At 39.0% G+C, this 13494-nt stretch overlaps 1 protein-coding gene across 1 annotated transcript in view; it reads left to right on the forward strand.

Moving 5' to 3' along the window:
- Positions 1-13494, forward strand: part of LOC754825 (large proline-rich protein BAG6) — a 46898-nt gene that overhangs the window by 11717 nt on the left and 21687 nt on the right. Inside the window, exons 9-20 of the mRNA XM_030997011.1 lie at positions 73-246; positions 2063-2255; positions 4106-4393; positions 5521-5700; positions 6075-6430; positions 6872-6941; positions 7657-7956; positions 9245-9414; positions 9973-10026; positions 10833-10932; positions 11905-12029; positions 13012-13159. Coding sequence (XP_030852871.1) covers positions 73-246; positions 2063-2255; positions 4106-4393; positions 5521-5700; positions 6075-6430; positions 6872-6941; positions 7657-7956; positions 9245-9414; positions 9973-10026; positions 10833-10932; positions 11905-12029; positions 13012-13159 — 2158 coding nt within the window. The remainder of the gene's footprint in view (positions 1-72; positions 247-2062; positions 2256-4105; positions 4394-5520; positions 5701-6074; positions 6431-6871; positions 6942-7656; positions 7957-9244; positions 9415-9972; positions 10027-10832; positions 10933-11904; positions 12030-13011; positions 13160-13494) is intronic.

The following is a 13494-nucleotide window of genomic DNA, read 5'->3' on the forward strand; positions in this document are numbered from 1 at the left end:
AGCTTGGTAAATATATCTGATGTACCCCTCAAGTCCAGTCAATATAATATCAATATTATTTCTTTCTTTCAGACCGAGGAACGTGTGCAGGCGCAGACGTCTATCAATCTGTGTCAGCAGATCTTTCACACCCTAGGTCACATGAATCATGCTTTCTCTGAATTCATTGTGGACATGAATCAACCCACACCTAGACATGTACGGGCTCCAGCACCACCAGCTACAGTCCCACCTATGCCTATGCGTGTAAGTTCAGTCTGACAAGACTCTCTTTCTTTTTTAGTGTAGGATGGGATGGGGAAATGAGGGGAAATGTTGGGGACACTGTGACGATAAATAATCAAGCAGGACACAAAGTTCTAAACCCAGTATGAGACCACGCTGACAAGATACTTCAGCACGTATCAGCACGGTTCAATCTGTAATTGAACAAAACAAATAAAGGAAACATCCAATCAATACTGGAATACATGTACACATGCTTATCAATGACATTATTTGTTACAATAATTATCCATCTTGTCTGGTCTCAATCAATAAATGCATAACTGAATATGAATTAACTTGTTTGTGTCAATTATTTATGTGTCATATCCAAAAACCTCTCCTGAAACAATATCTGATCTTAAATACAATTATTTGATACAAAAGGCTTGCTTGCTTCTATCCTAGCACTGACTTTCAAATATGTAAACAATAACCGGTCAAAGCAATGCTCTCAAAACCCTAATTTCACAACACAAGGCCCAAGTTTAGCTTAGCAAAATACTTATAAACAATGTATTCAAAGCCTAACTTTTATCTCCCTAAATGAGACATTTATTTATTATTCATCACTAATAACCAGCTTGAACATTTATATCAACCTTGTAAGAAATAATATGCTTCAGCTATCATACAGCCTTATTTATCATGGCTCACTTCATAATCTGTCAACTAACAAAAGAGGCGTGACTACTTCCGGTCACTAAACGTGTACAGTGCATGCATGCATTACTTGCACGTATTATGTATACCACTGCTACATTACGTACTTCAATACAAATCTTTCGCAACAAATTTACATCACTAACCATCAACATAATTAATAGAAATTATCACTGATTATCATTCAACAACTCTTTAAGAATAGCAATGTAATTGTCTACTTACAACGTTGGGCTCATCAAAAAGAATTAATTTATCATCACAACCTCACGGTCGTCCGACCGTTCCAAACAAGGAAAATCAGTGGCATGCGAAGAAACGCCCTCATGGTCAAATACATGTCAATTCCCCAAAAAGCCTCGTCTATGACGTCAGCATTTCCCGACTTATCGTTACATGATTTTATCAAACACAGGAGAAAACTTCCTGTCAGTAACAGGAAATATTCAGTGAACGGCTGCAGTCCCACCTATGTCCATGCGCATAAGTTCAGTCAAGACTGTCTTTCTTAGTGTAGGATGGGATGGGATATATGAGGGGAAAATATTCAGTGAACTGCGCCATGTTATGTAATGATGGGCATTTAAATACACTACTTATTCTTGAGTGACACAGATTAGCAAAATATAGCATTGCTCTGCATTTCATTGTATGGATGTGTGGAATTCAAAATGTTTGTTTAAAATGGAGCTACTTTGAGCTGTTTAAAATGATCATGATACTAAGTACATCAATGTATGGTTCTTGATTCACCTCAAGGAATAATGTGGAATTATTCTTTTCTTTGTTGGATTATTCTTTTCTTTGTTGGATTATTTGACAACAAACAGAAATTGCTTTATTTTTAAAGGCTAGTTTACACCAGCTTGGATTATGAACTCCTGATTATTTACATGGAATGTTCTAGAAAGCCATTTTCATTCTGTACATTCAATGGTGATAAAGAGTTGTTTAGTATTTTCCATATGCATTATAAATGATTATGAACTTTTGATTGTTTTTATGGAAAGTTCTAAAAAGCCCTTTTCATCTTTTACATTCTATTGCCATAAAGAGAAAAATTGTTGTTTTCCATATAGAGAGCTATTTGTATTCCTGACTGAGAGATTGTGTAAAATTTCTTTTTAAAAAATAGATGGGTGGAGCCAGTGCACAACCAGTCCAAGTTACAGTTCGAAACCTGAGTAGAGCAGCCCCAGCTTCGGCCCCAGCTCCAACCCCAGCTTCGGCCCCAGCGTCGGCCCCAGCTACAGCCCCAAGCTCTGTCTCGACATCGGGCGGGGCCCAGCCACAAGCTGGTGCGCAGGCCTTTGTCACTGTCACGTCAGGTAAGATCACCCAAGAGAAATCACTCAAGAATATTACATATTAAATATTTCTTCTACAAAGAGATATTGCACTTTAAAATACACCCCCAGTGAACTGTAATACGCCTTGTTGCGAAGATTACTTAATGCATGAGTACACACTCGCCCCTATACGGTCTGTTTATATTATCATTTATTTTTATGCCTCCGTTACGAAGTAGCCGGAGGCATTATGTTTTCGGGTTGTCCGTCCGTCCGTACGTCCGTACGTACGTACGTACGTACGTCTGTACGTACGTACGTCCCGTTCTCGTGATCGCGTTATCTGAAGAACTGGTTGATGGATTCCTGCCAAACTTTGGTCATGTACGTATCTTGTAGAGCCGATGAACTGATTAGATTTTGGGGTTACGAGGTCAAAGGTCAAAGGTCACAGGGCTCATTATGTATGCAAAACAAGCTCGTGATCGCGTTATCTGAAGAACTGGTTGATGGATTCCTGCCAAACTTTGGTCATGTATGTATCTTGTAGAGCTGATGAACTGATTAGATTTTGGGGTCACGAGGTCAAAGGTCGAAGGTCACAGGGCTCATTATGTATGCAAAACGAGCTCGTGATCGCGTTATCTGAAGAACTGGTTGATGGATTCCTGCCAAACTTTGGTCATGTATGTATCTTGTAGAGCCGATGAACTGATTAGATTTTGGGGTCACGAGGTCAAAGGTCAAAGGTCACAGGGCTCATTATGTATGCAAAACGAGCTCGTGATCGCGTTATCTGAAGAACCGATTGATGGATTGCTGCCAAACTTAGGTCATGTATGTTACTTGCAAAGCCGAAAAACTGATTAGATTTTGAGGTCACAAGGTCAAAGATCAAAGGCCACAGGGCTCATTATGTATGCAAAATGAGCTTGTGATCGCGTTATCTGAAGAACCGATTGATGGATTGCTGCCAAACTTAGGTCATGTATGTTACTTGCAGAGCCGATGAACTGATTAGATGTAGGGGTCACAAGGTCAAAGGTCAAAGGCCACAGGGCACATTATGTATGCAAAAACAGCTCGTGATCGCGTTATCTCAAGAACCGATTGATGGATTCCTGCCAACTTAGGTCATGTATGTTTCTTGCAGAGCCAATGAACTGAGTAGATTCTTGGTTCATAAGGTCAAAGGTCATGGGCTCATTATGTATGCAAAAATAGCTTGTAATCACAATATTCTGAGAACCTGTTAATGGATTACAATTGAACTTGAATTCGAAAAATTTCTTCTGTTTTGGTTTGTAAAATTGCTCTATGACGGAGGCATCATTTTCGACTGCGCGCAGTCGAAGTTCCATCTAGTCTTCATATGCCTTTACCAGTTACCTATAGAATGCAAAGTCAATTTTTCTTTAGATTGATTTTATACATTCTACCTGTAGATAATTCATCTTTTCAGGTGATTGATACACTTTAAAGTTTGACCTTTATTTGACTACATCTACACAATACTTTGCAGTCCATACATCTTCTAAACTATGATGCATATATACATGTAGTAGTCTATAAACATTCCCATATACTTCTTAAAGCCACACTGTCCTACTTGTAGCTACTTGCTCCCCCTATATAGAAAACATTGTCTAATCGGTGACCATTGGTCCCCCATGATCCTCTTTTTCTTATGTTAATTGAGAGCTGAGTTGATGAGATAACCACCTGTCCAGTGACCTTGCATGGTGGTCTAATCCCTCCTATAAACTAGTACAGATAAGCTTTAATATTTTCTAAACAAAGTTTTAGAAAAAGATACTTGATCTTAATGTTTGTCCAACATATACTGTGACCATGTTGCAAATTTGAATGTTGGTGATTGTTGCTCTCAGGCTCAGTTGGAGGTAGCAATAACAACCAGGAGGAAACCACAACCTCCCCCTCCTCCTCGGCACCAGCAGGCCCAACATCCTCCACGTCCTCATCATCAACATCTGGGGCAACGCCCACCTCCACCACCACCTCCTCCTCCTCCTCCACCACGCCCCTCCCTACTGGACCAGGTCAACCAGTACTTGGTTTCACCCAGCTCCCAGCTGGGATGTTTCCCCCTGGTCTGATACCGGGCCTTGCTCCAGGGATGCCTTTACCCGGTATCACCATCCAGAGAACATCATCAGGTAAGGAGATTTTTTCCACTCTCATATTTGACATCCTTAATTTGTATCCCTTTAGTAATCAAGTAAATGTGAGCTGTTAGATCTGGGAGATTAGCTTTTTAGAGATTTGCTTTTAAAGTTTGGTGGATGAAAATGAAATAGAAAGTACCAAACGTCAGTTATTTGACCAAAGAAACACTGAAGCTTTTTGTCTTTTTTTGTAATTAGAGTAGAATGTTTGTTTGCCTGTTATTACAGCCTGGTAAATCAGCTGTAACAGAGGCTAACATTCCATTATCTGTTGCAACTAGTCAGAGCTTGTCATTTTAAAATAATTTGTATTGACCCCATCTCACCTTTTTGTTTTGATTTGATTTTTATGGGTTGTACATCCCGTTCTCGTGATCATGTTATCTCAAGAACCGATTGATGGATTCCTACCAAACTTGGGTCATGTATGTATCTTGCAGGGCTAATGAGCTGATTAGATGTTGGGGTTCACAAGGTCAAAGGTCACAGGGCTCATTACGTATGCAAAATTAGCTTCTGATCACGTTATGTCAAGAACCGATTAATGGATTCCTGACAAACTTAGGTCCTGTATGTATCTTGCAGAGCTTATGAACTGATTAGATTTTGGGGTCACGAGGTCAAAGGTCACAGGGCTCATTATGTATGCAAAAATAGGTCATGATCACATTATTAGAACTAACGGACAGATGACCATCAATGAACTGATTAGACTTTGGGGTCATGAGGTCAAAGGTCATGGGGCTCGTTATGTATGCAAAAATAGCCTGTGAACGCATTCATATTAGAACTGACGGATGGATTCCTTTCAAACTCGGGACATACGATTATGTATCTTGCAGAGCCAATGAACTGATTAGATTTTAGGGTCATAAGGTCAAAGATCAAAGGGTCATACATACATTACATGAATATGAAAAATAGCTTTTAATTGCATTATTCTGAGAACCTGTAAATGGATTACAATTAAACTTGAATTTGAAAAATTGCTTCTGTTTTGGTTTTATAAAATTGCTCTATGGCGGAGGCATCATTTTGGACTGCACGCAGTCGAAGATCCGTCTAGTTGTTGCTATATGTTTGCTTTACTCTGTCATGTATTTGATTGAATTTGTCAGGTGGAGGCGCTTTTCCTCACAACATGATGCAGGGAGTGGCCCAGATGATCAGCCAGCAGATACAGGCTGCCATTACCAGTTCCCATCAACAACAGCCCGGCCAACAACAGCAACCTGGCCAACAGCAAGCCAGTCAACAGCAGAATGGCCAGCAGGCACAGAGGACTCAAGCTCAATCAGGTAGATTACAAGGCAGTATTGGGCTCCGAAAAGATATATATCTATAGCATATGACTTCAGCAAAGTCTTGCCTATGAAGTGCCCTTCAATTTTAAATATGCTCCAACACACGACATATTAAGAACCCCTGATCTGTGAGCATGGCAAAGATAGTTTGGTTTGAAGTCTTTGACCATAGCAAAGATTAGACCCGAATCATCACTGTTTTCCTTTAAACCGTGGGCCCGATGGCTGAAAAACAGTCGGGCACCAATGCCTCCATAAATTTATGGAGTGCAGATTTTGCATTGAATTTGTATGTACCTAAAACTTGTTGTTTTCTTATGTCTTTTTGCTAACCATACAATCCCTCTTATCCCTTGAATGTTTTAAAGCCATGTCGGGTAGTTCAACCACCCGCACCACACCCACGCAGTCTGATGCTTCAGCCCCGACCAGCGAGCGTTCCACCGGTGGGGTGCACACCTCCCAAACCAACCCGGCCAGCAGCCCCAACCCCAACCAACCCTTCAACACCTTCAACCCCTGGGCACTACTCCAGTGGGATCCACACCTCCCCTGTAACTCCAGGCACCGTGGTACGCCCCTCATGACCGCTGGAAACACCCAGCAGCGCAGGCAGCCAGGGCAGCAGGGCAGGGCTGGGGAGCAAGGGGGCAATGCTGCACCCCATCCAGCGGGTCAAACTACGGCTCAGCCAGCGGAAGGTCAAGGAGTAGGAGCAAATCATGCAAGTCAAATTGGAAAAACGGATCTATATATATATATATATACACGTTAAGATTGTCATGAAGAATTATTCTGTACAAAATTGACTAAACAAGGGGTTGCTCTCTTTAGAACTTAAATGTACATGAGCAATGTCTCTATTTCATATAACAAGTTGAGTTGAACATGACATGAGTTCACGTTGCCGATTTGATACTTTTCTTGATTGCAATTTTGAAATATTATTCACAATTATTTTGTTGAAATGCCATTTATAAATGTACCAGATGATATTAAGGTACTATGAAGGAGTTAAACAGAAATGGTGAAAAGTTTTTTTAGATGTTATTTATGGCAAGAGAAACAAGACAAAAAAGTTGTAAGTTAAACATTTTGTTAGTATTTGTTGGTTATCTTGGCAAATGTTTATGATTTATGTTTTATATCCTTCTGGTATTTATAGGTCCACGCACTCCAGCAGATGATGGGAGGACTAGTAGGTGCTCTGGCTAACCCTCCCCCTGGACAGAGAGGTAAGAACCACTCCCTTTGATACTTTTAGTGGTACCAAACAACTAATGCATAGAAATAGACATTCTTTCACGACATTCAAACTGTTAGTATTAATGCCCTGGGCCCGTATTCAATTCCATACTTAGGTACAAAATTTGAGCTTTTTACTTATTATTTGGCTTAGATAAAATACTTAGCCAATTTTGGTATTCAGTTCAAACTTTTGGCTAAGTATTTTACCCTAGATTTAAGACAGCTCCCTACCAGATTTAAGCCAATTATTAGGAGGCTGTGATTGGCAGGCATATGGTTTTCTCACTCGGTATCATAATCTGCGCACAATTATATTAGCATGCATTTATTGCAACGCATTAATTGCACATTACTTTTGATTGACTGTGTGATGTCACAATGCTTATTAGTAAGTATTTTACTTAGATTTTGTCTTGGGTAAGTAAAAGTCTAAAATGAGATTTGAATACAAGATAAGTAATAAAGGAGGGGGGGGGGGGGGTTAAGGGATAACTTTATTTTAAACATCCAATGAGGAAAGTTCTTAAACAAAAATTGATTTCTATTTTGGCCAATCCCCAGGCATTGGTTGTTGTTCTTGTTTTGGTGTATGATTATTGTCATTATTTTTGCATGCTGTTATTATCTATAAATGTTCCTGGAATTCAAATAACTATAACTAACTAAATGAATAACCTTTCTTCCTCTTTCTCATGACATCAGTTGTTGTCCAGGCCCATTTAGAGAGACCCAACCAAGCCGGTCGAACAGTGCCCCCCACCTCCACCTCCACCACTGGTAGGCAGAGTACAGGAGGGGGGCAGCAGCAGCCCCCTACCACCAGCTCCCAGCCCCGGCCTGCAGGGCGCAGTCCCACAGGTGCAAGAGGAGCACCCCAGGTCTCTCTCCAGCAGCTCTCCAACATGATGATGGCAATCCAGGCCAGGGCTCTTCAAGGGGGTAATAGCCCCACTGTGGAGCAATTCCTCATCAACCTAGACATGGACCACTCCTTTGGTGAAGGTAGGCCCCTCCATGCAGACTTCCTAGGGCCCTTTACTCTTTACTTCTTATTAAAGGCATCATTTAATGATTTTTCAAGTTTTACAAATCTGTTTGTGTTTGTGATATGGTGTAGTATTGAAGCCTTAAAAAAACTGCGCTTCAAAATGATCATGAAGTGCTTCAAAAAAGTAGAAATCTTTGAGTGACCGGTTTTACCATAATCATTTTCCCCAATAGACTGTAGTGTTATAAAAACAGTTGGGAAAATTTCGAATTCCAATCAGACAGGCGATCGGCTTGTAAAAGTCATGGGATTCCTGACTGACCTTAAGGATTATAATTATGATTGCAGCATGAGCTAAATCCAGGATTTTGTTTAGAATGAATCTGAGGCAAAGATACCCAACCCTTGAACTAGATTGAGAGAAATCTTTTGAATTTTTGTTGTTGTTGTTGTTGGAAGGGGGGGGGGGCTTATCCAAGCTTAAATTTTCTGTTGGCTTTTAAAGCCTCTTACATTTATTCCATAGGAAATAACTGGGGCAAGATTTTCATACCCTGCTTTACTATTCTGTTATCTCATAACATATACATGTAAGTAAGTAAGTGAGTACCTGTAGAACCTCTGATGTACAGATATTTCTCCTCAACCCTGTCATCCATTCATTTACACTTGGATATCTGCGATGGTTTGCATGTCATGTGTGAACAATCCCTAAAGGGATCCGGTAACTTTGTCTCAGATTCTAAACAAAATCCTTGATTTAGCTCAAGCTGCAATCATAATTATAAACCTTTAGGTCAGTCAGGAACCCCATGACTTTTACAAGCCGATTGCCTGTCTGATTATCAAGATATTTATGATTGGAAATCAAAATCAAACGGTTTTCATAAAACTACAGTCTATTGGGAAAAACAAGTATGGTACAACCGGTCACTCAAAGATTTTTTACTTTCTTGAGGCACTTCTTGATCATTTTGAAGCGCAATTTCTTTAGGGCTTCAATATTACACCATATCACAGACACTGATGACACGTAAGGCAGTACATCTCAGATTTAACATTGTTAAACGATGCAGGGCTTAAATTAATCCAAGGCCACCAAGGCCATGGCCGTGGATGCCCCTTTGATTGGCCTCAATGCCCCTCTCATTGGCCTTGGAGATTTTGTGTGCCCTTTCCAATTCTTCCTATTTGTTCTGTAATATAGGATTGTGCCCTACAGAAAAGTGGCCTTGCCCTAAAAATATTGAAATTTAGGGCCTGCGATGCCTTTAAGTATGACCTTCTTGTTCCTTCATTCAGGGACTGTCTTGGAGCTTCTGGAAGTCCTACAGCAGAACCTGACCATGGCGGACATGATGGCCTTGGTGACGGGTAACATGGCTCCCGTAGGTCGTCTCAGGGGTCGTCTCCAAGAGTTTGTCAGAACAAGAGCCTTAGACGGGCAGGAGGCTACGCCGGATAATATTCAGGTGAGCTGGGCAATAGCCTGGAGACAATAATAATAGCTTGTTCTTATTTAGGACCGCAGGCCCTCTCAAAGCGCTTTACAGATATGTATATGTATTATTACCCTGGTCATCGGATCCAGGCTTACCCGCACACAATGTATGCACATTTATGATAGGGAAGAGGAAATTGGAATGAATCTGGTGGGATATATTCTGATATTGTTTAGGGTCAGCTCCACAAATTTGTCAGAACCAGAGCCAAAACCAGATAACATTCTTTCTCAGATGTACAGCTGAGAGAAGATATATGTACCCTTTTAATAATAATAGTATTAATAATAGCCACATATAGCTGTATAATGCACATGTCCATCCCACAGGGTGCTCAAATGTAGATTAATGTCTTGCCAAAGAATATTAGTGCCGCAGCGGGACTTGAAAAGAGAACCATAATGATCCATAAAGGGTCCGTCATCATTTACGCCTTTAGTGAAATAATTTACTCCCCAAGAAACTGGAAGTGAAGTTCTTGTACCTTTGTTGAAATAATTCCTTGTTTCAAATGATTTATTTCAACAGATTGGAGTTACTAGGATGAATTCCGAAATGGAACCATTCATAGAAGAATTTACGGTGAGTTTATTACTTAGTTAAATACTAAGCTCTTCACTAAGTGAAATTTGAAACAGTGTACACGTATGTGCAATTGTTGTGATTGAATGCATACGTTTGGATTGTCTACAATAAAATTATACTATCTCCTTTTTTTTCTTTTTGAGACCAAAAATTTGTTTAATTACCCAACTTTATTTTCATTTTATAGAAGTTTGACCTCAGTAAACTGAAACATAAGTATGTTTATCTCCAAAACAGATACAATCATTTTGTACATGTTTGATTACAATTAATCAGGCAACCCTGGGGAGAGGGGGGGGGGGGGGGTGATGGCCACTTTAGACATGATTAACTTTCTACTTCTTAAACATATTTCTTCCTGGAGGAAGACAATATTTAGTTGACCACTATAGACAAGTGGCCTTTATACAGAGGTGGCCACAAAGACAAGTAAATAGTCTAGACTGTTATTTGTGACATCTCATTTCAACCTCAAATTCATTTGAAAAATTTGACAAAAATATGCAATTGCAACTCTTTCTGTTTGCATTTGCCACTTTCATGGGATGTAGGCAAACCCAGGAGATAATAACAATGATTGATTTATATTGTACAGTCACACCTGTCTATTAAGGCCACCCAAGAGTAACTCAAAAGGTGGCCACTATAGACAGGTGTCTTTATAGAGAGATGGCCACTCACTAGGGCAGGTTTGACTGTATCTCTATACATGCCTCACCTAAAGATTGATAATGCTCGGGCCATGTCGTGATTAAAGATCATATGTTGCGAGAGCTTATTTCAATTTTCCTTTATTTTCATAGAGAGATACACCAAACCAACACAATGTAGATATCATTGCAACGATACAGAGGATAAGTAGTGAAGCTGCTACTCGTTTCATCTCGTCAACACTTAATGAAAGTAAGCCTGATACACTTACTATATCATTTTGTCTATGGCTAATGTTAGGGGATGCTAGCAATAAAACATTGTTATGATGTTAAGAATTGCTGAGCATTTCAAGTTGAAACCAAGCATTACATCATGTATTGTGAATGAATATAAGAATGAATGAATATATGAATGAATGAATATATAAATGAATGAATGAATATAGAAGTGAATATATGAATGAATGAATGAATGAATATCTGAATGAATGCATGAATGAATGAATGAATGAATGAATATATGAATGAATGCATTGAATGAATGAATGAATCAATATATGAATGAATGCTTGAATGAATGAATGAATGAATGAATATATGAATGAATGAATGTATGTATGAATGAATGAATGAATGAATGAATGAATGAATATATGAATGAATGTATGAATGAATGAATATATGAATGAATGAAGGTAGTGAAAATGTTGATGTGTTTATTACTTTTAATGGATGTTGTGTTGAGATCGACAGAACATCAACAAAATTAGAATGACTGGTTGAGAGTAGAGTGATGGGAAGGAATACTGAGAGTAGTGGAGCATTTCAGAGAGATAAACAAAAACTTTTTAAGGCCCTCTCAAAGCGCTTTACAGATATTATATTATTACCCCGGTCATCGGATTCAGGCTTACTCGCACACAATGTATGCACGTTCTCCATTCCAGCCAGGCATCATTTTTACAAGCGCACACTTGCTAATCTAAGCACATTAGCTTTCACATCCTACCGGGTACCCATTTAACACCTGGGTGGAGAGTGGCAAATGTAGATCAATGTCTTGCCAAAGGACATTAGTAATGGTGGCCAACACTTCCATGTTCAGCTATTTGAATCAGTGTATAAGCCTACCCCCTCAATCACTCTAACAGAGACATTACTTGTTGTTTCCAATGTACTAATGGCAAATTTCTTTTCTTTTGTTTTTGTTTATTCTGTACAGGTTTACAGGACTATCCCAATGAAATCAGACTCATTATGAATAATTTTCTCCAGCAAATAGCAGCTGCCTTTATCTATGTACTAGGGAGTGAACATGATGCAGTCAGCTATTTCCAGCTGAGAATGGTGAGTCAAATAAAGTACTTTGTTTTTCTTTGTCATACTAATCTTTCTATACTTCTGTTCTTCATTTTTATGACTATATGTTACCTCTCTGTTCAGCTATCTGTCTTATCATTTGTCTAGTTAATTTGGTTGTTTTACTTGAATGCTAAGAAAGCATATATATATATATATATATATATATATGTGTGTGTGTATATATATATATATATATATATATATATATTTATGTATATATATATATATATATATATGTATATATATATATATATGATTGCAAGTGAGCAACCAGAGGACTAACAGCTTTTAATTCCTCTATGAGAGACTTGGTAATAATGCCATAATTGATTATGGCATCATAAATACATGAATAATATTTCGCCCAAATGTTATCGTACTCTATGGTGCATGTAGTGAAATCTCGAATGTTAGGCTTCTCAGGGAAATCGATGGTAGAATTTAATTATTTTTTTTCAATTATGAGGTTGTGAGCAAGGTTAAAGGTTGGCAACATGTCAAATTTGCTTTTAAATAGCATTTTACATATTATCATGACAAAGAAATTACATTTGCCCTGTCCATGGAAATTCACAATTTCAGTGGTCATCCTATAGTCTACATAAATTATTTTTAGTTTAGTGGTAGTTATTTACCTGACTGCTAAGAAAGCATAAATGCTTGTTAGTAAGCGACCAGAGGACCAACGGCTTAAGGTCCTCTTCGAAGGACCTGGTAATGAGGATTAATGCCTTATCAATTTCCTTGAAAGTCTAGAGCATCGTAATGGCAGCACAGCTACAGCCAGGGTAATAAGTTTGGAAGCGCTTAGAGACTTAATTGTAATTCGCGCTTTATAAAAGCTGAGTATTATTATTACCAAAGGGCACTAGCATCGGATTACGAGACCACTGCTCTGCCAATTTAGCTAGCCGCTTTACTTCTTTTAAAAAATGTGATCTATTTTTGTTTAATGTCTCCATGACAGACTGCCTATCTATCCCAAGGTAGCCCTGAGCTGAGTGCCTTTGGTATGCCGATCATCCTAGCCAATGTGCAGGCCTTCATGAATGCCAGGACGATCACAGAGCAAGATGTCATGCCCTACATGGTGTATCAAGAGGACACTCCTGCAGGTACGATGCCTGACTACACCTTCTATTTCACTTGAAACCCGTTGGAACCAGATAAAAAGTCTAGGATAACCTTGGCTTGACTCCACAGAAAACTTGTGTAACATCAAAATCATATTGTAACTCCTACCTGAAGGGTTATTTTGTTATATACCTGTTATAGAATTCAGTTGCTGTATTGCCTAATCAACGTTGAAGGTACTATTGTCCCATCAAATTCTGTAGAACTTTGCTGGAATTATGAATATGTCACGTATGCCCTGTCTGTGAAATTTAAAGGTTAGCAGTGTCCTATTTTTCAAATTATGCAAGGAAACCTGTTTACTATTTAGACTTCA

This window comes from Strongylocentrotus purpuratus, unplaced genomic scaffold (assembly GCF_000002235.5).
Source record: "Strongylocentrotus purpuratus isolate Spur 01 unplaced genomic scaffold, Spur_5.0 spur5_scaffold_4, whole genome shotgun sequence".
Classification (NCBI taxonomy): Eukaryota; Metazoa; Echinodermata; class Echinoidea; order Camarodonta; family Strongylocentrotidae; genus Strongylocentrotus; species Strongylocentrotus purpuratus.